A 24,714-nucleotide genomic window follows, 5' to 3' on the forward strand; every position below is an offset into this window, starting at 1 on the left:
GCTCCTTGCCTTGTTGTGCACAGAAGCCTTGGTGGCAGCTGCTGTCCAAATCCTCAAACAACCCGCCTGTGCATCGACGTGGGACTGTTAGATACGTGGGATGTCAGGGCTGTCCACGAATGTCGGGCACCCCCAGCAACATGGGAGGCACTCCGCCTGACGAGAGAAGAGTACGTTTCCTGTGGGTCGCAGAGCAGAGTTCTCGTTCTGATGAGGTCCGATTCAAGGTTTCTTCTTTCCTGGCTTGTCCTTGGTGTCGTTTCTGAGATCTCCAGGTTTCGTTCTAGGTCAGGGCGGTTCCGTCCCGTGTCTTCCTCTAAAAGCTTTCTAGGTTTCCCGTTTACACTGTCACCTGTGCCACGTGGATGGGACGTGGGTCTCCCCGTCTGCGAGCCCCTCGCACTCGAGGCTCCGCGGCGAGCCAGCCTTTCCGGGAAAAGAAGGAAAGGTGGCTGTGGACGGCTCCGCGATGGCAGGCGTTTGTGTGGCGGTCGGGGCCGCGCGGTGGGGAGGGCCCGGGTAGGAGCTGTCCTCGGAGAAGCGGGCGCAGCCCCGGGCAAGCTGGGAGCAGGTGGGGCCCGACAGCACTGGCCGCACGAGGGGCCCCTTCCAGGCCGACCCGTTCGGAAGGGGGTGAAGTGGTTTCCAATTAGTAACACCCTCTGACACTTGGCGACACGAATTTAATTTACAGGTGATTTTATCAAAATCATGATTTCACTTATCGAATGTCATTAACCAGCACATTTTTTAGATACTCACACGTCCCTTTAGTTCCAGCCAAATCCGTAATTGCTTTTTGGCGCGTAAATTCCGAAATGTCCTCTCCGCCCAGTTCGCCAGAACATTCAAATGACCTCAGCTTCATGGCAGCTGGGCACAACACTCAGGCGTCCGCCTGCCTCACCTGGGGTGCGTCCCGAGGCACATCGTCCCCGGCCCACAGGGCCCACCTGCTTGAGCCGCTCGCATTAGGGCCGTCGGTCCCTCCGTCCCCAGAGCTTCGTGGCTTCCGTGTTGCTGCTGCATCTGGTCCGCATAGACCTGCGCGTAGGACCCGCGGGCCGGCTGCCTCTTCCGGTGCGCCGTGGCCCCGGAACAAATCCAGGTCGCGTTAGGGTTTTGTCCAAAGCAAGAGCAAACGAGTCCAGGGAGGGATTTAGGACTCTTCACATAAATGAGGCACAGGAAGTCTCGTGTGGGCTGTTCGGTTGTTCCCAAGTGTCTGGGTGTGGCTTGTGGTTTCCTGCAACCACGTCTGTGTTCTTGTATTCACTCTGCCGGTGGGGCGTCCCACACGTGCCACATACTTCCTTAGATGTTTTCATCTGGGGAAACTGAGGCCCAGAAAGGTGCCTTCCTCCACGGGGTGGCCGGGCCCGGCCAGTCCCAAACGTCCCTTCTCGCTGGACAGGCAGCTGTGACGTAGGTTTTCTGGGTGTCACAGGTAGTGTGAAGTTACAGAGGCGTTTTCACCAGTCCTCACCAGTGTGCGTGTGCACTCACCTGAGAGAGATTTTCTGCCCTTTTAATATTTTTTGAATTTGTAGGAGACTGAGAAGTAACCTTGAGTAAGTCACTTAACTTCTTATTGATTTTCTTTCCGACATGATTGCTATTTCGTGTCCTGGAATGGTGCCATGACGTGTAATTAATTGATGTTTGTAAAGCACTTGACATTGAAATATGCACCACGTAATTTCCTTAAATGCTTAAATCAATCTTCCAGATACATTTTTAAGAAATCTCAAGCTTGCGGTATTCAAAATGAAACACATCAGTGAGAGTTTTGTGACACCACGTGGAGTAGGACAGATAGGATTTATGTCTCCTGAAGAAAATAAGCCCAGAGGACCCGAGAGAAAACTGAGCGAATGTTAAGTAGCACTTAGGTGAGATAGATTTATGGGGTCATTAAAAGGTAGTTACTGGTTCGTTACCAGAAGCACCAGTTTAATTGCACAATTAAGTTTCAGATTGTTTCCGTCGTGTGCAGGAAGCTTATTGGAATTTCAGTTTACCTGCTATGGTTTTGGTCAGATTTAGGTTGAAACGGTCAACCTAATTGTGTAGCTTATGTTGATTTTCCCTAAATGCGCAACATTTCCACAAGTGACCTGGAGGGGACTGGCCTCTCTTCAGGCGTCTTCACTCCCCTCGCCAGACAGAGCATCAGGGCAGTCAGGTGGGACCACACCATCTTCAGGCCTCCTCTGAATTCATGTTCAAATCGAGCTTTACTCTTAAAGTGTTACTCGTTTGGTTGGATAATCTCTGTACTTACGTATTCACCGGTGACCTCACAATTAAACTCATTTGATACATTTACAAACTTTCTAGAAAGGTCTGATGACCATTATCCTGATACTAGCATGTGATTTCAATCAGGCTTACTGCTGTGTTACGTAAGCGTCGCATATGTGATGGTTGTCCGTGTGTGTTCAAACCCAGAAATGTGCCAGTGACCACTTCGCGCTGCTGGTGGGTGCGCTTGGGCTGGCGGGAAGGGTGTGTGGAGCCCACGTCTAGTGTCCGGGAGCACTTTCCGTCCAGCTGGGCCTGTCCCTCACCGAGGGTCAGGTTGCTGCCACCTGCTGGGGCGGTGGGTGCCGAGAGCGTCCGGCCAGTGCCACCTCCCCGCCGGGCAGAGTAACTTGGCGGGTGCCGGCATGGGCTGCGCCGATGGCCGTGGGGGTTCGTGGCTTGAGCTGCAGTCGGGGCTTCCCGGAGCACAGCGCTCCTGAGAACCCGCTGCGGAAGGCAGGTGTGACGTGGAGCCCTACGCGCGTGGAAATGTTTGCCTGTAGACGAGGAGCAGAAAGCACTGCCTGTGCAGATCGTTGGCACTTTTACAACAGCCGTTTCTGATCGTGGGGGTTTGCGACTCGCTGACTGATGTTAAACTCCATTGCTAAAGACTGTCTTCTTGAAACTAATGCTCTTTTCTAGTCCAAAACATACACGTGCAGCTGGCAAGGAGAAATGCTGTGTTTCACGGTGGATTTCGCGCTGGGATTCACCTGCTCTGACAGCAAGACGAAGGTAAGGGGTCAGCAGGCGCTGCCGGGGGCCGGGGCGACGCGCTGTTACGGTCAGAGGCACGGGCGTCGGGGTTGTGCCCTCACAGGAGCCCTGGCTACACGGTGCCCGCAACAGCACCCGCACCATCAGGGGCTGGGTTTCCTGGGTCCTGCTCCAGGGAAAGACCCCCCCCCCCCCCCCCCCGCACTGAGGGAACATTACCGCCTGGAGTAAAACCGGAACATTCTGGTGCGAGTATGGCCCCTGTTACTGGTGGGCTTATCGGGTGCTGGTTCCCCAGATGCACAGCTGTGGCTGGTTTCCCTCATCCTGGATGTAAACCCACGTCCTGAGCAGCTGTTTCCACCAGCACCTCTGACAGGCCTGAGTCGTCACCTTAGCCAATTATTTCGTGACACAACATTTACAATATTTTAATGTCCAAGCTGCTCGTTCAGAGCGCAGGGCTGGGAGAGCATCAGCCGGACCAGCACTGTCTGTGCCTGGCCTGTGGCCTGCAGTGGGTCGGCCCTGAGCCAGGGACACCTCATCTCCAGAATGTTCTCAAGGGTGTGTTTCCAGACCTGTGCTCTAAAACCTTTGAATACTCTCATCTACGAATTAATCCCCGCAGCCCCTTCAGGAGCCCCTCGCAGCTCCCACGGGGGTGGGCTTGTCCTCAAGGACGTCTGGAAATGTCTGGGGGCGTCTCTTATTGTCATGACTTGAAGGGGAGTTTCCACCAGCCTCTAGTGGGCAGAGGTCACAGATGCTGTAAACGCCCGCGATGCCTAGGATGGCTGACAACAGTCAGGGGTGCAGAGCAGGAGCTGTGATCTAAGTGGGGGGCTCCCGGCCGGAACCTCACTGTCGCCCTCCTCGCAGCAGCACGGGAGACTGGGTGGAGCTTTGACAACAGGGGTCCTGGTGCTTAGAACAGTAGCAGTCTCCATTTGCAGGAACACTGAATGCAAAAAGGATTCCGTGTGCTCCATCCAACGTCAAGGCCACAGCGAGGCCGTGCACAGACCTCCGTGGACAGGCTCTGTGCACAGAGCTCTGTGGACAGATCTCCGTGGACAGGCTCCGTGCACAGATCTCTGTGGACAGGCTCTGTGCACAGAGCTCCGTGGACAGACCTCCGTGGACAGGCTCTGTGGACAGGCTCCGTGGTACAGGTGCCGCTGCTCAGCCTTCAGCCAGGTCTGCGTGACCTCCGTGCTCGTGTCCTCGCTGTGAGCCACTTAGCAGCTGGCCTGCAGCAAGGAGGAGCCGTCAGCCCCGCTGTGAACTCGTCTTTCTGGCCTCATGCTCCGCGAAATCCTGGGTTCCAGGAGATCAGAGCCGAGACTTTGCAGCTCTCACCTGAAGAGCAGTTTCGAGTCCTCCCTCTGCCCCATCGAGGCCCCGCGTACCCCTCTCTGGCTGCGTGTGGGAGTGTCATCTTGGGGGATGACCCCCCCCCCCCCGGTAGGAGCCCTTGAGCTCGCCATCCGTCTGTCTGTCCATCAGTCAGAGGAGCCAGGCACAGGGTCTTTATTAGCTGCAGACTTTTTCTTCTATTAAACAACAAGAACTTACAAAGCACATCTCATGTCTGGAGAACCTTAGCAAACAGTAGTAACAGGTGACCATCCACCTTCTTCTTGTTGGTTCCAGAGAAACGAATGGGGAGTGATTTGCACATAGCCCCAGGTGGGAACATGTCCACGGGATCGAAGGTTTTCACCATCTGTGCTCCTGACCGTGTCTCATGCTCTGTAGCTACAAGTGGCCTCTGAATGGATTTTTAAGTCTTACAGGCAGAGAACGGAGCATTGACCATAAGATGCTGGCCACCGGAGTACAGGAAGGAGAAAGTCGGGGTGGCGGGTGGGGAGGGTGGCCGTGGACGCCTGGAGCCCAGTGCACGGACAGAGGTGGTCCGTGTGCACAGACTGAAGGATGGGAAGGCGGATTCTGGTAAGTTATCACACGCTCAGGGCCGATAAGAAAATTAAGCAAATGTCTGCATCTATATACATAGAGTATTTAACGTATGACTAAATATGAATTAAATAAATGAGCTCCCGTTTCTAAATAACTGATTAATTTCATTCCTTTTCAGAATGTGCTCTGGAGATTTAAATTTTCTCAGCTTAAGGGATCTTCGGATGACGGAAACGCTCGCGTAAAGCTGCTGTTCCAGCATCCAGACACCAAACAAATAGAGGTGAAGGTAGGGAACCTTGTTTGTGCTGCCACCCGGCCACGTGCCACGTGAAACCTCAGAGGTCAGAGGATGAACACGTCAGTCCCATGTGCCACTGCCTCCAAGCCCAGATGGCCAGGACATCACCACAGCCCGTAGTGTGTGTCTCTCAGAGACACTTCTGTCTTGGGGTTGTGATCCCTGAACCATGTGAATTCATCCTACTGAAAATTAGAAGTTCCTTATAAATGTCAGTAGGGAATCAATATTTAAAAATACCTGAGGGGCGCCTGGGTGGCTTCGACGGTTGGGCACCTGACTCTTGATTTCTGCTCAGGTCATGATCCCAGGGTCATGGGATTGAGCCCCGACTCAGGCTCTGCATTGAGCATGAGAGCTGCTTAACATTCTCTCCCTCCTCCCCTCTCCCCTGCTCGTGCTCTCTCTCAAATAACAATAAACAAACAAACAAATAGGAGCGGCCAAATTGGAAGGAAGAGCTTTACAAACAGCATTACGCACAATTCAGATGATGACCAGACTCAATTAACAGGTGCTTGGACACAACCTCCAGACTCATCACGCTGAGCGGTCAGCTTACTGTCCACAAAGGATGGGATTTTCCGTGTTTAATGTACACGTGTTGTCACCCAGTTTTAATGGAACTAGAGACAAACCAAAATGTCAGTCTGATGCGCTATAGAAAAAGGAAGAAAAAAACAAAAATATGGGACCCACGAGCACATGTTGTTTGGAAACAGATCCAACAGTTTGCCTGGTTTTCTGATGAAATTAGGACGCACCACACGGGACACAGCTAAATCCAAAAGTCAGTTTCTAACATCTTTTTGTTGAGTTTAATGAAATAATGTTCTGTGTCTACTTTTTTTTTTTTAATTTTTTTTTAACGTTTTATTTATTTTTGAGACGGAGAGACAGAGCATGAACAGGGGAGGGTCAGAGAGAGGGAGACACAGAATCTGAAAGAGGCTCCAGGCTCTGAGCTGTCAGCACAGAGCCCGATGCGGGGCTCGAACTCACGGACCGCGAGATCATGACCTGAGCCGAAATCGGCCGCTTAACCGACTGAGCCACCCAGGCGCCCCATCTGTGTCTACTTTTTAAGTACAACTGAAATTGTCAGAATCTGTTGACATTTTTATCTTCAGGGAGTGATAAAATCACAGCCTGAATGTAAATGCTGTCTAGGCGCGTGGGTCATGAGGTGTGTGACAGGGCAGTGGAGGGGACAGCCGATCTAGGACAGACACAGCAGGTGGCTGCGATGGAGGCGTACGGAATCCGGGGGACTCTAGCCACCAGCAGAGAAGGGATCCCGAGAGCGGGGGGACTTGAGATAATTTTACGTTTGTGTCTGACATTTTATCTGCACTGATATGTTGACCATGGGTCACGTTACCACTCCTTCTGGATGGTTGATATTTTGGCCTTTGGGGGGCAGGGGAGGAACGAGCAACATTTCCTGCTTAAATCCCGCAAACCTCCTAACCCAGCGCGTCCCGTGGGAGTGTGGGCGATGCCTTGGGAAGCCAGTCTGCAGCGGGATTTCACACGGTGGGTGTTCTCGCAGCGTCTGCTGGAGTACCTGCTGACGTGGGCTCGTGCCTTCGTAACACCCAACCGCATACGTGATGTCAGAGTATGCTTTTGGCAGGTGCCAGCTCTCAACAGGTCAAAACGCATCTGTTCTCGTGTGTTAATGTTTAGTGAACTTTTGGTCGTCTGTGTTAATGACGGGAGGAGCTGGGAAATCTGAACCAGACAGTGTGAGATGTGGCACATGACTTTGGGGCAGGCGTTCATCTCAGTATCTTGGTGGCACGTGTACAGGCTGGACGCGTTTCATTTTCCTCCCACGAGGACAGAGAGACCTAGGAGGTGGTGGGTCACAGGGGCGGACACACGCTCTGAAAGGCTGGGAGCTTGGACGGTTTGCAGGGCTGCCTTCATGATAGCAATACAGTTGGGAATCCGAAAACCCACCTGCACTCAGAGATGAGAGGGAGACACATAGAAAAGTCCCAGCAAACCCAACTGAGCACATCTCCACCTGACCTGCCCCTTCGCAGACCCCGAAGCTGCTGACGGCCTCCCCGAGCCTCCCTCCGGGGCAGCAGGGCAGAGACGAGGGCAGGTGACGTAGGGAGCCCAGGGGCACGTTGCTTGGGGCCCTGGCAGGGCCGTGTGCGGTCTGTGCCGGTGACGACTGAGAGAGAGCGGAGCGGAGCAGAGGGCCTCCCGTAGCAGGACGGGGGCACAGCGGTTGTCGACAAACCCCCTTTGAGCCGACACTCCACGTGTATTACAGGCCGTGAGACACAGAAAAGGTTGGAAAGACCGGACGGGGAATCTGCATCTCAGGAGAGTTCTCAGGGTCGAGGCCCCTGGGGACTAACCTCTGAATGGAGAATTTATTTATTTATTTTTGCTTTTGCAAATACTGGGTGTGAGCACTGTGTGCCTTTTCTTCCAAGTCAGGAACGGGTAATTGCCTCCCAGAAAGTTATGTTCGTCTTAACCGAATTTTCTAGTTAAGGGAGTGATAACTGAGGAATGAGTTTTCCCTTATTAGTCATTGAAAATGTCTCTGGACCCCCCAGCCAGCACACATGAGAACCGGAGGGGTGCAGGGTTGCGGGCACAGCGAGCGCTCTGCACCCCTGCGTGCAGGTGCCGGACTCCACGATGCTCCCGCGGCTCCAAAGCTGGCATCCCACCGCTTTCTGACGGCAAGGTATGCCTGTCCTCTTCCTGCCTCCTTCTCCCGGAAAAGCCGAGGTGAAGGAACTCGTCTCCTGTCGGCTCCGAGGCCACGTTCCGCGAACGGGCTGCGGGTTAGGCCCAAGTCAGGAGCGTGCCACAGGGGACACGGTGCCCCCCCACCCTGGTTCCTTCGTCCCAACCTCGCCCTGGTGGCCGCAGGGACACAGCTAAATCCAAAAGTCAGTTTCTAACATCTTTTTGTTGAGTTTAATGAAATAATGTTCTGTGTCTACTTTTTTTTTTTAATTTTTTAACGCATAATTTTTTAATTTTTGGCGCATCTCTGTGATTCCACATCTGCTCCTCGGCTGAGCCGCCAGAAGCAGCTGGACGTGAGCTTTTTAACCGGCATTTAATCGTGTTCTCAGTTAGTAAGTTCACGAAGAAGGAGCAAACCGGTATTGACGGAGCCTCCAGAGACACTCACAGAAACTGTTACCAGTTTCCAACGAGGAAGGTGCTCGAATTATCCCTAAAGTAAAAGACTCAGGAGCCCGAGCCACCTGTCCACACACACGGACCCGGGCCTCTGGCCGCGGAAGGCAGGGCACGGCTCCACGGACGGTAGGTGCGTCCTCGGGAGGAGCCCTGTGGTGACACCTCCTCCCCGGCCTCAGGGTGTGGGCCAAACATGCCCCAGAAGGAAAGACGAGGGCGGACGTGGACGCAGGTGTACTCGAGGCGTCTGAGAGCGAGTAAAGGAGGTTGCGTTTCTGAAACTGAAGCGTGGCTGCTGAGCTCCGTGGCCAAGAGTGTTGGTGCCACGGCATTTGTCGTCCATACAGCCGACCCGGTGGAGTGGAGAGCGGACAACGGAGGGAGGGAGGCACGTGAACGGGCCACGGGGTGTTCCACGTGACGGCGTGAGCAGGAGGCACCTGAGCCAAGCCGAGGTACGTGTGCCCGCAGCCCCTTCCAGGACGTCTGTGCTCTTGTCTTCCACAACCTGTTCTCAGGGACGGGGACGCTCAAGCGACAGCAGGCTCACCCGCTCTCTGTCTCTTCCCCCCACGCCCCCTCGCTCTCCCAACCTCCCCCTCTCTTCCTTTGTCCCCCCCTGTCTCCCCTGCACCCTCTCTCCCCCTAAGTCCCTGTCTCCTCCCTTCCCTACTACCCCTCTCTCTCCCAATCTCCCCCCCCCCAACCCCTTTGCTGCCCCATCGGCCTGCTGAGTGGCTCATCCCAGAAATGAAGTTGCCTTCGGCTGCGCGTGAGGTCCGCGGGCGCTGGCAGGTCGGGCCCGGGACGTGGAGCTGGTGGTGCCTGATGGTGCGTCCGACGCGGAGCTGGGTGGGGTAGAGAGTAGGCGGTGGGAGAAGGGGGAGGCGGGGGCGAACCGCTTACAAGCGGCGCCAAAACAGGAGCCCAAATTCCAGGAGGGCGAGCGAGTGCTGTGCTTTCACGGGCCTCTTCTCCGTGAGGCAAAGTGCATGAAGGTCGCCATAAAGGACAGACAAGCGACATGCTTTATACGTTACAATGGTTGGAATAAAAACTGGGACGAACGGGTTCCAGAAAGCGGAGCACTCAAACACGTGGACTCCAGTCGGCAGAAACAGCGGGAACAGGAGTGGTGTGCAGAGAGGAGACGAGAGGCACTGCCCCGGGGAAGAAGACGGCCGGCCTGCGGCAGAAAAGCGTTGAAGTGAAAACCAAAAAGAACAAACAGAAAACACCTGGAAACGGAGACACCTCAGCCTCCTCACAAGAAAAGGGCCCGAGTGGATCCTACCACTCGGTAGAGAATGAGGAAACACCCATGAACAGAGTTGAAGTGAAAGTCAAGATTCCCGAAGAACTGAAACCACGGCTTGTGGACGGTTGGGACTTAATTCCCCGGCAAAAACAGCTTTTATCTTCCTGCCAAGAAGAACGTGGATTCCATTCCAGAGGATTATGCAAATTACAAGAAACCTCGAGGAAACACAGATAATAAGGAGTCCGCTGTGAACGAGGTGCTGGCGGGATAAAGGAGAACCTCAATGTGATGCTGGGGACTCAGCTGCTCTACAAATTTGAGAGGCCGCAGTACGCGGAGATGCTCGCAGGCCACGCGGACGCGCCCGCGTCCCAGGTGCGCAGGGCACCGCATCCACCGAGGTGGTTTGTACGAACTGCAGCTGTGTTGGCCTATACGCCTCTGGATGACAAGAGTCTCGCGTTGTTGCTGAATTCTCTTCACGATTTCCTAAAGTAGCTGGCAAAGAATTCTGCAACCTTGTTTAGTGCTAGCGATTATGAAGTCGCCCCCACCCCCCGCCCCGAGTACCATCGGAAGGCTGTGTGAGGCGAGACGCTGACACTCTGTTTAGATTTCTGTAAACACATTTTTGTTCGGTCCTCCTCTTATACAAATGATGTCCTTTGCAAACGTTAGTGTACAAGAGAATTGGTGTTTGCTTTCTGTTTGATCCTAAACAGAGAAAATAAAAGGGGTTATAGCCCCTTTTTTCCTTTTTTTTTCATTTCAAAGTCACTACCAACGTATTCAGTGATGGACAGCGAGAGACATACTGTAGTGTTTCATTGCCTAGACAACAAAGCTGCTTTCGAATGCTGCTGGTTCTATCCCTTTGACACCATGCAGTTTTATAATACGTGTTAATGCCGTACGACAAACTGCTCTGACTCCTAGTGCCAAAGGTTCAATTCAGTGTATATACCTGAACACGCTCATCTGTCTGTGCTCCTTTTTTTGTGGTGCTTAAAGAGCCCATCCTGCAGGCCGTCCATGCTGTTCCTTAGGCATCGTCCCTTTGCTCCGATTGCTGAAGAACGGTGGCCTGTTTCATGGTTTTGTATTTGTGTCTAATGCACGTGTTAACATGATAGACACAATGTATTGTGTAGCTACAGTTTTCTGGAAAAGGCAATCTTTTAGGAATTGTTTTTCAGATCTTCAATAAATTTTTTCTTTAAATTTCAAAGAACAAAAAAAAAAAAAAAAATGAAGTAGCCTTCAGGGGTCCAGGTGACGTCCTTGTCTTGGTTTTGAGCCCGTTGGGGGCCACGTGTCCAGAGCTAGTGTTCACACTGACGGAAGATGCAGTTGAACCGAATCTCTGAGCGGTGCAGGGAGCTGTGCCCCATCCCTCAGGCCCAATGCTGTGGAGAGGACGTCACCAGGGCAGAGACAGCAGTCATGTGCCGCTGGCACGCCACCCCTGCGAGCCCAGCTGTGGGGGGGCTCCGTGAGGTCGGTAGGTCTGGGGTCATCACGGGACCCCCAGCACAGTGTTGGACGCCTGCTCCTGGAAGGCTCCTGGCGCCCCAGCTTGTGGCTGCGGCAGCTCAGTGAGGAGCATGGGACTCTCCAGCTCACCTGCCTTCCTTCCAGCTGGGAGGTCATCGCACTCCCATTTCCAGAAGAAAGGCTATGGCGAACCTGCCCGTGGAGTGCAGCCAGCTGGCCCACAGCCACCAGGGCACCTCCATGATCCGCGAAACGCTCGCTCCCCCACATGGGGCGAGTAGGGTGTGCCAGCCACGGTCCCGCTGTCTCCAGACTTAAGACCGGTCCCAGCCTGACCCCCATGAAGCCACCCCGGCTTCTCGTCCGCTGGCCTCAGTCTGACCCCGTGGTCGTCCGCTCCTCCTCCAGGGAAGCGGTAGCCTCCCTGTCGACTCCATTCGGAAGACCTGGGTCCAGCATCAGCCATGTCCACGGGCCTCTTGCTGGAGCACAGATCTCCGTTAGTGTCAGGACCTGGGGTGAATGAGATATTCGGGACTAGGGACGGACAACTATGTAACACACAGTGCTGCATGGCTCGTGCTCCCAAGCCCATGGCGGAGGGTGCCAGCGTCACAGAGTTACTGTTTCCTAAGAACTTTCTGTCCCATTAGACTCCCTCTTCTTGATTATGGCTGTGCCATGGTGACGGCCCTTTCCTTAAAGAGGTTACATAACTGTAGGTGCCATTCCAATGGCCGTAACAACACTGGACCTGGGTTCCTGGCATTGGGAAGCCTGGTTCCATCTGTGGGTCGTCACCCACACAAGCATCTGGCTGTCCATTAACGAATGCTCCCTGCAGTTAGCGGTTTCTGGAAGCTTTGCTGATGTGCACGTCCTTTTTTTCAAAGTAATCTCTATACCCAGTGTGGGGCTTGAACTCACAACCACAAGATCAAAGTCACATGCTCCCCCCGACTGAGGCAGCCAGGCGCTCCTTGTACGTGATCTTTTCAAGGAGACTTGAGAGAGTGGGCGTTCTCTCTGCCACTTTCTCTGTGGAGGGAGGATGTCATCATGGCTGTGGACATGGGGAAACTGAGGCCCAGGGTGCTTAATGTGAAGCTCACGTCACTCAGCTTCTATACGATAGAATGAAACATGTGCACAGCCGTCCCCTCTGCCTGTCCCCAGCACTTCCCATGATGCCCCACGGAAGCCCTGTTTCCAGTAAACACGGGAGGGAAGGGTCCCCATCCCTCACCCCCCACCCCGAGTCTACCTTCTGTCTGCGTGGATGTGTCCCGAGCACCACGCAGAAGTGGCTTCGTGTCTGGCCTCCTTCCCTTAGTGCCCTGTGTGCAGGGTCCATCCACGTGGGACAGATGAGCAGTGTCCTGTTGTGTGGACACACCAGGTTGTGTTCAGCCCCTGTCCACAGACACATGGCTGGTTCCGCCTTCCAGCTGCTGCGAGCGCTGGTGCACAAGCATGTGCTCGGCGGTTCTGGGCATGTCCCGGGGGCCGCCGGGCTGACTTCCCACCAGCGCACGAGAGCTCTGTGTCCTCCCCACCCTCGCCCATCTGTTATTTTCTGTTTTGTGAAATCCCAGCCCCCTCGTGGGTGTGAGGCGGGGTCTCCTCTGGTTTTTATGTGAATGTCCCTGATGCCTAGTGGAGTACAGCATCGTTTCTGAGGTTGTTGGCCACTTGTGCACCTTCTCTGGGGAGATGTCAGTTCAAGTCCTTTCCCATCTTTTAGGAGAGCCGTGTTTCTCTCTCTGTTTGAGCTGAGTGAGTTCTGTCTCCACACATGCTGGGTGTTGACCCCACATCAGAAACATGACTTACGGGTGTTCTCTCCCGTCTGTAGGTTGTCTTCACCTTGTACTCCCGTGAAAATGTCCTTTGATGCCAAAAGGTTTCAATTTTGATGAATCCAGTGTGTCCATTTTCTTGTTGCCCAGCAACCGAGTATTAAGCTTCCAAGTCCACACTTCATGGTGGCTCCAGAGTGGCAGCTCCCGTGGGAAGGTTCTCGTGGGACGGCTCCCGTGGGGCGGCTTCCGTGGGACGGCTCCCGTGGGACGGCTCCCGTGGGAAGGTTCTCGTGGGGCGGCTTCCGTGGGAAGGCTCTCGTGGGGCGGCTCCTGTGGAGTGGCTCCGTGGGACGGCTCCCGTGGAGTGGCTCCCGTGGGGCGGCTCCCGTGGGCAGGCTCCTGCGTGGCGGTTCCCTGGGCAGCTCCAGTTCCTGACTCAGCCTGCAAGCGTGTGCCGGGGTTCACAGCTGGTTGTGTGCTGTCCTCACGGCAGCTCGAGGCCTCTGGGAAGCCTGCCTTCTGCTCGAGCACAGGCTGCTCACGTCCCAGAGGTAAGAGAATCTGCACATTGCAAGGAGTAGGTTATTTTTGGTTTCTGATTTTTAAACTGTGGGAACAAGAGGAGGCCACGAATACAGAGCTGCACCCCGCCTGCTCAGCGAGCTGCGTCAACCCACAGTGACGACACCACGGGAGCCCACGGGCTTTCTCGGAAGGGGCTCAGTGACCCCTGGTGGCTCCTCTCTCCCGAAGAGTCTGAGTGGATTTCTAACAGCCGTGGCATTACCAGTGCCGTGAGCCGCTGACGGGGCTGCCCCATCACCTTATGGGAACCCACGGCTGCCTTTGGGATTTCCAGACACTTCCTCTGCAAGACCTTGGTGTAAAAAATAAAGTGAAAGAGATCAACTTGCCTTCAAACTCAGACTTTCCGTGTTCATCTCACACGAAAGGAGCCAGTCCCCGGGGACAGGAATTTGATCTGCCCGAGCTGCCCTGAGTTTCTGAGGCTGGAGGATGGGCTTCTCACAGGTCCTGCTTCCCCACCAGCGGGTCCTGCACAGGAGCACGCTGGTGACACCCAGAGGGTTGGGCCGTGACAGGTGGTGCGGGCACTGAGCAGAGGCCAGCGCCCCCGGAGCCCAGCTCCCACGACACCCCGCCATCGGCTGCTGCCAACGACGGTGGCGGGGACCCCACGCCAAGCGGCCCAGAGAGCCAGGGCACTGTGGCCCGCAGGAAGGTGGACATCAGCACACCACTGCTTGCAAGAACAGGATCCTCCTGTCCCCGTCCCCGCTCAACAGAGGACAGCGCTGTCTCCCGGTGACGGCCCGCCCGCTCCTTGGGAAGACGGGAAGTTGCTGCAGAGGGCAGATGCCGTGCCTTGCGTGGGGACCTTCTCCATTGGTCCCTTGTCTCAGGGCCTGCCATGTGCAGGGCAGGGGGTGGGTGGAAGACAGACCCAGCGTGCAGGTGGGGCAAGTCAGGAAATTCTGCACAGACAGGGATCTGCCGAAGGCCACACAGCGTCCAGCTGGATCGGGTTCACCCCTTCCTGCTCCAGGGGTCTGTGCCGAGGCGTCGATGAGCTTGTGTCGTGATAGGAGGCTCACTCACTTCTGAGGCTGCATCACCTCCACCAGAAACTGTAAAGGTGCAAAAAGGGGTTTTATAGCCGCTGTCCCCAAGCACAGAGCTGTGCCAGCAGGTGGCGGACCCTTCTGGAAACAGGAAAGGAAGGAATGAGAGGGAGCGTGTGCAGGAGCAGGGGGCCAGGGATGGGGCTTGAGGGCAAAGGTCGGTGTGGCCGCCCGGGCCTGGGCGTGAGGACACGGAACACAGAAGCCAGTGCGCTGAAGGCCACCAGCTCAGGTAGCAGGAATGTAACTTAAGTGGGACAAATGTGGTTTTTAAGGACGAGCTGCACCCATTGGTTCTGCCTGAAACACAAACAGTGCAGGTGTCATTCAGCCTGGCCCAGGCCTGGGCTGACACGTCCCTCTTCTGAGCCTTCAGAGGACACTGTCCGGCCCTCACCGCCTGTTCACGTGGACGTTAGTGCCCTGGCCGCCCTCACAGGGCTGGGCTGCGGACGGTGCCCACCCAGAAGGAGCACAGGCTTTCTTTAAAAGGTGCCAGGGCGCCTGGGGGCTCAGTTGGTTGAGCGTCTATTGATTTCAGCTCAGGTCATGATCTCACACTCTGTGGGTTCGAGCCCCATGTGGGGCTCTGTGCTGAGTGCGGAGCCTGCTTGGGATTCTCTCTCTCTCTCCGTCTCCCTCTTCCTCTCACCCCTACTCATGATCTCTCTCGAAAAGTGAAAAAAGAATTTAATGGGTGGATGGGTGCTTGTTGTAGCTGAACAGAAACAGACTTCACGTAGCGTCTGTGCACCGAGCTGTCTCGTTGGGTCTTCCCTAGCGAACCTTCACGTGTCGACAATAACAGCAGGTGCCGTGCGCCGTTATTCACCTGCGCACCTGCACAGGGGCATCCCCACCGAGGCCCAGGTGCCAGTGCTGGGGTCGCTGGCAGGGCACTTGCTGAGGATCACAGACGACTGGTTGTGGAATGAAAGCCAGGACCCGGGCAGCCCCGCCTCAGAGACCATCTCCTCCGTCCACGGTGCCTCCTCCGTGTTCGTCACTGTGTGGACACCCGGCCGTGTGGAGCGGTGAGCACAAGTTGCCGGTGTGTCTGGTCAGTGGTCTAAACACAGGGCCTGCACATCCTGAGTTAAAGAAAGAACCGGCCTGAGCCTGTGAATGACAGAATAGGACCCAAGAACCGGCCAGCCCGCCAAGTGCTGTGGGCAAGTGACACAAGCCCATAGCCCGGGCCCATGTCCCCCTCTGTAATTGTCCCCAGTCCATTAAGGGACAAAGGTCAGACTCACTGGCTGCCCAGGATGAGGCCTCTTGGTTTCTGTATTTATCTTTTTTAATTTTTTAAATGTTTATTTTTGAGCGAGCGAGAGACAGAGTGGGAGCAGGGGAGGGGCAGAGAGAGAGAGACACACAGAATCAAAGCAGGCTCCAGGCTCCCAGCTGTCAGCACAGAGCCTGACGTGGGGCTCGAACTCACAAACTGTGAGATCATGACCTGAGCCGAAGTCAGACGCTTAACCCATTGAGCCGCCCGGGCGCCCCATCTGATACACTTATTTCTATTTTAGTTTTCTATATTAATTTCACAGGGAAAACCTTTACCAGCTCTGTGGGAAATTCACTTTGTTTATGCCTAAGAGAGTATGTGTCCTTGTCAGAACACGGGAATTTCCAAATAAAGCATTTCTAACAGCAGAGAAAAGGAGGTGGCCTTCACAGCCTGGCAGCCCCCCTTGGCACGTGTGAGCCCCTGTGGACTTGCTGCAGGCTCGAGACCACACTCGTGCAAACAGCCTTCCCAGAGCAGACGCTCGGCCTTCCAGTACGTGTCCCTGGGGGACAGACACACTCAGAGCTGTTGGGAGACTCAGACGTTCTCAACGTCCTGGCAAGGTAACAGTGCCGAGCTTTCACATAAATAAAACTTAGGAAGTTATCGTTCTGCTGTTTGCCGAAGAGGAAAAAGTGGCTTCAGATATGAGCCAGAGAATCAGGCTTCCCGGCGTGAGGCGGCAGTGTCAGGAGGGCAGTCACAGAGGACGCGGCAAAGGTCACGGGGAGCGCTTTCCTCGAGGAAGGGGGGGACCCAACAGAGAACGGGAGCGGTCGGCCCGGGGAGATTCCGAGCAGGGTTGGAAGGTGGGTGCGGTCTCCAGTCCCGCCTGTGTGCGTCTCAGGACGATTACAAGGCGCGTCTGTTATCCCAGATGTTCGTCCTTGTGTTCTGCCAGCATCCATTCCCGTGTGGCTTTGCTCACTAGCCCCGTAGCCTCTGTGTTGCCTTCGTGGGGAAGGGACAGGCTGAGGCTCCCGTGGAAGTGCCACCTGCGTGTGGATCGCTGTGGCCGAGTGGAAACTGTCCTCTTAGATGGTGGTGGACGTTCAACTGTCCCCTTGCACGGGGTCTCCCATGGCTATTAGGGAAAGAGGGCACCTGACGCTGGCCACTGGGCTTTGGAAGGGACTTCCGTCACCTCACACACTTTCTGACAAATGCCACTGATTTGTGCACCGAGATGGAAATACGGATAGCGATGTGATTTCTACTGGAGGAGGTTTACTGGGGACACACAGGTGATTCTGACATCTGTACACTGATTGGACGCGTCACTCTTGCGATCGATGCCGCAGGCCTGGAGCAAGGACTGAGGAAGAAGAGTTGTCTCAGCTCCGGGCGACCTCATGATTCACACCTGGAATTCACACATGGCTCCCTAAGAAGTTTTACTTCGTTAAGGAGAAGTTCTAGGTATTAAAACACTCAAAAGTTGATGATTATATAAGATGTGAGTCGTAGTCCAAATCATTATTTCAGCCACCGTGAAATATTTAACGACAGTTTCTAAAACTCTAGGTCATTGGGACAAACATGCCACCAAAGAAAGAGGCGTGGGCGAGGTGCTGGGGGCCGGCAGACGGGCTGAGTGCAGGCGAGTCCATCCCCAGGCACGTGCGGCCTGGCTCTGGGGACCTCACCAATCTTGTCTGTAAGATGCACACGATTTGCACCTGACGGTGCTGCAGGACGTGAGTGGGAGTGACCGACGTTGCAGGAGGACAGAACGTGCCTGAAGGACAGGCTTGAGGGTCCGCACAGCCGGGACAGTGTCGCGGGCGCTGCAGCCGCCAGGGAGGGCTTCCTTCTGCGCCCTCACCGAGCACTCAGTCCTCCCTCCGTGTCAGTGACTTCAGGCGCCTCGTGTAGGGGAATCACACAGGGTGTGTTCTCTGTGACCGGCTCGTTCCTCTCAACCTCGTGTCCTTAATCCCTGTTGAAGCAGGTGGGAGAAGTTCCTTCCTTTTAAGGCTGCACATGCTCCGTTGGGGATAGACCCCATTTCCTTCATCTGCTCAGCTGAGGGGGCCTCCACGATGCCCCATCCTAAGTCAAGCAGATCTGAGAGACAAAGCACACAGCATGGCACTCCGAGAGACACGACCTGGTGGATTCGGGGGCACGATGACCCCCCCCCCCCCAGTGACCCACGCCTCCTTAGCACCTGTCACCGTCACACAGCTTGGGGAGGCGCTGCTCTGTGCATACTGTCACGCTTCACTTCTCCCCCAGTGTGGGCGGCTCCCCGTGGGGAGCTGTCCGTGGGTGGCGGTTCTCTGTGGAGGGTTCTCCCTGGCGGCTGGGCGGGGAGGGGCTCCTCCGTCGGGGGCTCTCCATGGGTGGCTTTCCGTGGCGTCTGTGCAGGCTGGGCCTTCACTGCCTGGCGGGCATGAGGTCAGAACTCCACACATGACTGCTCAGGTCGATGAGTGTCACCGGAGAGCCTTGCTGGTGGCACGTGGATAGGACACCAGCCGGAGGTAGCTGGGTCTCTGGCTGCAGGTTCACGGGGCGCCTGCTTACTCAGTATCTGGAAAACCTAGAGTGGAGGCTTTAAATTGGCTCCTGGATTTCAACCCCGTCGACTGTGGTTTTGTGTGGAATTTACTGGTGTGAGCAGAGATTCTGTGTGTGCCTTCGACACGTGGGGCCAGAAAGTATCGATGTCGCCCTCAGCGGGCCTTCGTGCTGGAGGTGCCCGGCTCCTTGTTTCGGCACCATGCACTTCCAGACAAGTCTTCTGGGAACTTGAAAAGCAGTTTCCAATTTGCAGATGTTAAACCAAGACCTCGAGGCATATCGCGTGGACGTGGCAGCTCTTCTTTTGAAATGTCCCTTCAGGAAGCTCAGTAATTATGACTTGTAAATGCAGAAATTGCATTAGGTTTGTGTGAGATTTGCAAGAACCTCGTGTTCCTTCTAGCGAGAGGCTCGTTAGTTCCTCTCCTCCAGGAAGACCACCATGACTGAGTCCCAAGGTGTGGGCACCACTGGTGGGCTGGCTTGGGGTGAGGTCTGCCATGAGGTCCAGGCAGCTTCTAGATCCTGTGGTGACGCGAGGGCTGCGGAGTGAGGTGATTCCTCAGGAACACGTAACTGTTAGCACGCTGTCGCAGGAGGGTGCACCTCGACCACTAAGACACCTTGCTGGTCATTATTCAGAAAGGGTGAAAGTAAGTAGTAATCAGTCATGCGGCTGTCAAGGTACAGATTCATTTGCCTGTAAAGAAGGAACTTAATCCAAAGTGGAACAGAGAAAAGGGGCCCTTCTGGTTCCTGTACCTGGAATCAGTGGCTCTGAGCACAGGGACCTCATTGGCCCATCCATGGCAGGTGCCCCTCTGGGCGGGGTTCACCTTCCTACAGATGCCCTCCGTGCATCTCAGAGATCCTGTCTTCAGAGGTGCGGAAAGGAGTGGGTCTGTGGAACAGACGAGCCAGCCTGTCATCCTGGACAGTGACATGGCTCCTTCTGAAGCCGTGTCCACAGTGTAGAGCACAGGGGGTGTAGACAAGACTTAGTTAAGCTGTCAGTCGGGTAGCAAGCATCTTAAAAGGGATTTTGATGTTTTCAACTATTTTGGAACTTTATTGTGCCAAAGTAGGAGAGAAAAAAGAGTAATGCATTTAAAGCTTTCTCTCCACGGGTAGAATGGGGGTGGGGAGGGCAGCCAGAGAGGACACACATGTCACCATCAGCAATGTTAGGACACTGATGACCCCGTGGCAGCCCACTTGTGCGGGTCCGTGGCTGACGAGCGCACTGGAGGGTCGTGGGCACCTGGGTGGGGCTTTCAGGAACAGGGAAGGCCGTCTGTGACTCCTTTTTGTTTCAGGTGCATCTGGGATCTTCCGCATGGGGACGGAGGGACCCAGGAGTTGGAGTGTTTTTACTTTTATTTTCTTACCTGATGGGGCACCTCTGTCTCTGTAGGAAACCTGCCCCTTGGGCATCATTTCCTCTTTCTCCTGTTGGGCTGGTGACAGCCTGAGGGTGAGCCACGGTCCCGCCTGTGCCCGGGAGCCCCACGCGCTCTGCTCACCCGCTGCTGGCGGTTCCTTCCACGAATGGTTGCACGCGCACAGGCATACACACGTGTGCACACATAACATATGCATGCACAGGCATGCACACACACACCACGGCTAACGCACAGTGGTCAGTCCTACTGAATTCTGAACACCAGGAGCCCTGCTATGCTGAGACCCCGTCACAACTTCGCCTAAGCACCAACCGGGCCAGGCGTCAGTGGGGCCTGAGTGAAGTCGCTCTACCCGGTCAGGAGCCCACAACCTGATGCAGACGGGGTCCGGGCGGCACCCAGAAGGGGCATCACCTGTATGAGATGCAAGAAGATGAAGCCGTCAGCCCGATCTGTCAGGGGTCCCTGCAAAACAAGTAGTGTCTTCCTGTTTGTGTCCCGTGAGACCACAGGTGTCTGCTTGGACCTCAGTCCATCCTTATTCCATGTGTGTTTGTACTTGAGTGATTTTCTGGGAGCTCAAAAAGCGTAGAGTCTGTTACGTGTTTTTGTAATGTGCTTTTCTAAGACTCACAGCGTTTCATTTTATCTTCTTATTCTTCTTCCAGGAACTCGAATTCCCGGACCTGACAGCCGTCCTGCACTGTGTTCACGCCTTCCTAGCAGCAAAGGTGGCCTCGGTGGACCCTGCATTCATGGACAGCCAGAGCTTCGCGAGGAAAAGTGCTTCTGCTGAGCGCTGAGCATTAAATTATTTTCTTAAGAAATGACTCTTTCCTGCAAATATTACAACTCTGTGTGATTTTATAATGAGCCTCTAGTTGTGATACCAATAAAACATGTCACTAGTTTCCAGAGACGCATCACGCTTCTTAGATCTGAGAGGCCAGGGCGCTGCTGGGTGGAGCTGCGTTCACACACGTCCGCGTCCCGGGAGATGATGCACCTCGCGGGCCAGTCTCTGAGTCAGGCCACGGTGGGCTCTGCACCGCGCCCTCTGCCTCCCACATCACTATCCTCTAGATTGTATTTTCATAAAATGTGAGAAAATCCTGAGAATCCCCTGCTTTACGGTCCTCAGACAGGGAAGGGTTTTGTCTTCCCTTTTTGTCAGAGGGCTGAGTAAGGGTGTAATGTGAGAAGTGAGAAGTATGCGGGAAAGGAAATTAATTTCAATACTACCTTTTTATAAACTGGGTAATTACATAATGCATCACTTAAATGCTAATTTAAACGACTTTCCTAACCTGTGAAATATAGCCTTTATCATGGTTTCCTTGGTTTTTGTACTGTTTACCACTTCTAAGAAGGTCTGCTTTCTATTTTTGTCATTGGAAGCAACTTAATGAACCCTTGAATCTTCTTTTAGGGAGACAGACTGTTCTCAAAGTCCAGGTCACAGCCTCATTTCTCATGGTTGTGAGGACAGGAAGCACATAAACCACCGGGCTGTAAAGTTCCGGAAAACAGTTCTGGGAAAACAGCTGCAGGAAAGCAGGTGTGCAGTGCTGACAGCCCCATGGCCCCGCAGGTGTGGACCTGAGCGGCTACGTCAGTTCCCTGCAGCCCACCCACCTCTCGTCGGTCGGTGTTTTGGAAGAACCGTTTTGGTTTGTAATACACATCAAATATTTATAATCATATATTAAACACATACTAATATTTAGGTGTTTGAAATGCATCTCCCTTCTAGAAGATCTCTGTACATAGCATGTGTATCATAGGTATTATATCTAGAATTCCCGTTTACATCACAAGGGCCTCTGTGGAAAACTAACAGCAGCAGACTGTTTAAGGTGAATTTTAAATAATACTCCGGAGAACGGTGTTCACAGAGCACGAGGCAACAATTTTCTCTGCAGACGTCTGTTCCCTTGCTTTACGTCACGCTTCCCATTAATGTCAACATTCGCGGCAGCAGGAGTAACATTTCCACCTGAAGACCCAAGTTACAGCCCTCTGCGGCGTCTCCTCCGTGGGGGCGTGCCGGCCTCCACATTTAAGGGTTCTCCGTTTCCTCGCCGGAGCCAAAGAGTCTAAGCTCACTCAAAACTAGAAGGTATTCTTCACCAGAGTGAAGAAATTGTGAGGAATTTTTTTTGTTTATTTTCATTAAAACCAGAGATTTAAAAAATGTACCTTTACTGGATAATAACGATTAATATTTTCCCAAGAAGATTTGATGCTAAAGTTTATTTTTATATTTGTATAAATATACAATTCTTTGAAAAGATGCACAACTTTTTAAAAATTAAAAAACAGCAAAAGTCTTTTTTTTTTTTCTGAAATGAGCAGTGGCCATGTGCCCACTTGTCTTTCCCTTTGCATTTCTGTGCACCTGCCCAGTGGCCACGGGAGTCATCCCCGCCCTCACGTGGCCACACGGGTCAGGCTGCTCAGGCCCCTGTGGACCAGTGGGGGGTGGGGGTGGAACGACAATTATGGCTTTGGTTTGGAAACAGGACTCGTCAAAGGCGGGGCCTGCTCCTCACGCCAGGCTGTCAGGGTGCTGGGTCAGAAATTATTTTATTTTCATTTGGGATGTGCAGCTAACCTTAAAATATCAGTTTTGCATTCTAATTAGGAATTATCACTAATTCCTAATTGTCAGTAACCATCCTAATTAACAGTGGGAATCATCCGCTGATCTCGTGTGCAAAGTCATTGGTGCTGGAGACCATGCTGAGGGCCGCACACACACGACCCCTTTCAACTTGCTCCCTACCTGGTACAGGTCTGACTTCGTTCTCACCATGAAGGTGAGGGAACAGGCCTCAGCCCAGGTCGAAGGCCGGGCTATTTGTGGGGCTGGGTGAGCCGAGGCCCTGGGATCCCCAGGCTGAGCCCCCCGGCACGGATTCCGTGGAGCTGGTGAGACACGCTTCAGCCCAGGGCCTGTGGAACCCCAAGGTCGTACTTTGTCTTTGCCTGTCCCTGGAGAGTAGTAACCGGTATCTTCTAAATGTGGCCTGTTTTCCCTTTGTTCCATTTTTGTACGTTTTTCTATCCCATTTCAACAGTAACAGCAGAAAACTTGCCCGGTGACGAAGTATTGTAGTCAAAGTGGAAACACATCCTCTTGGAAAGTATCTCAATCCATGCCGTGGATCCTGACCTAATTTACAATCCACACGTGGGCATCTGGCAGGACGCTGTTGAGTAGGTGCATCCCGTTAGTGACCCTGCTAGCTGAACATTCATCTTGAAGGTTTATTAAGTCTTGGGCGGAGGAGGAGGAGGAAATGTCCGTCATCCTGAAGGCAAGGAAATGAAATGACAAATACATCATCACCGGTGTCTCAGAGGACATACCGCGTTGGTCTGTGACTGGGGTTCGGGTCTCGTGCCCAGACTGCTCTCACAGGCCCGGCGGGCTCTGAGCTGGCAGGAAAAGTGACCCGCTAACACCAGAGGAGAAGCAAAGACACCTGCACGTGGCGGAGACGGCGGAGGGGGGGTGGGGGCACAGCTGAGAAGTGACAGGAGCCAGCGGCGCTTGGTGGGGACCAGGGAGCTGGATGCTGAGGCGGGTGTCCTAGGAAGGACCGTGAGCAGGTTTGAGCGTCAGGAACAATTTTACATGGTTCACACAAACTTTATTTTTCTCACCTCGTGGTCTGTATTTTCATGACCTCAAACGACATTTCCACGTAAGGAAAGGATCCAGCTGCATTTGGATCCCTCTACACACAGGCAAGTGCCAGAGAACCTCTTCCCATATTCGTTGAGCTCTGTCTGTGTGTGGACCTGGGGGTCCAACCAGCAGAGGCCTTGTCATAACCAGCAACTTCCTGGCACCCCCCCCCCCCCAGGACCTAATACTTGCACTCTCCGCCTGCTGGTGAGCTTTCATGACTGTTTTCTGCCTTCAGGACGCTCAGCATATCACAGGAGTGTCCGTGGAACCCTAAACACTCAACAAGGTCCTGGTTTATTTTTCTGTCCCTGTGGACGATTTGTGGGAGCTGACGGTAAAACCTCTCGTTTAGTGGGGCCTGTGGTGACTGCCATGGGTAAATCCCTTCCCTCCCACTCAGTGACTGGTGGCCATCTGATGTCCTCTGTCCAGAGGCACAAAAATAGGGGAGGGGTAAGACTGGAGATTATACCAATTATTATCATCTTGTTTTTTCCAGAGTTTGGAGCAACAGAACAGGCAAAGACAGTTCCTAACCCATCCCTCCCCAATTCCAACAGGACTTTTTTGGGTTTTTTTGGAAGTAAAACTGATTTATTCAACTCGGGAACCAGACTTATGTCCTCATGGTTTCACAGGCTAATTATTTATGCATCTGTTATTTACTTTTTAAGCGGGGTGCAGCTGACACACGATGTTACACTAGTTTCGGGTGTAATCACAACATGATTGGACGTCTGTCCCTTATGCGGTGCACACGCGGGCGTCCCCGTAGCACGAATACAATCCCGCCACGGCGCCTCTCGGATGCTGCGGGGCACCTGCGGGGGTCACCGCGGGGCCTTGCGGTTTGGAACACCTGGTCCAGGACGGAGAGCCCGGCCCCGTCCTGCCTTCACAACAAGCAAGGCTGGGTCCCGAGTGGAGAATTTGCCGCCGTGTCCTCCCGCGTGCGGACAGGAGCAGCCTGACCCCGCAGCCCGAGTACCAGCCTGCAGGGAGGAGGGAGGACTCCGTAACCCCGCCAGGCGGGGGCGCATTTCCACAGGTGCCCGCCGCTGGCCGCCCGCCCCTACCCGCGAAACGGCGCGCCTGGTGGGCGTGTGCACCTGCACACACGTTACGCAGACACGGCCGTGGTCAGGGGCAGCCAGCAC

General features: G+C 54.2%; 1 protein-coding gene and 1 pseudogene across 1 annotated transcript in view; both read left to right on the plus strand.

Annotated features, from left to right (window-relative positions):
* Positions 1 to 21,770, plus strand: part of SNTG2 (syntrophin gamma 2) — a 178,197-nt gene extending 156,427 nt beyond the window's left edge. The window contains exons 15-17 of the mRNA XM_086699902.1: positions 2,950 to 3,042; positions 5,129 to 5,239; positions 20,529 to 21,770. Coding sequence (XP_086556028.1) covers positions 2,950 to 3,042; positions 5,129 to 5,239; positions 20,529 to 20,663 — 339 coding nt within the window. The 3' untranslated portion in view covers positions 20,664 to 21,770. The remainder of the gene's footprint in view (positions 1 to 2,949; positions 3,043 to 5,128; positions 5,240 to 20,528) is intronic.
* On the plus strand, positions 6,750 to 10,439 carry LOC112864219 (mortality factor 4-like protein 1 pseudogene; annotated as a pseudogene).
* Positions 21,771 to 24,714: the final 2,944 nt, after the last annotated feature.

Source organism: Puma concolor, chromosome A3 (assembly GCF_028749965.1).
Source record: "Puma concolor isolate L17-30 chromosome A3, mPumCon1.1.hap2, whole genome shotgun sequence".
NCBI classification, from domain to species: Eukaryota; Metazoa; Chordata; class Mammalia; order Carnivora; family Felidae; genus Puma; species Puma concolor.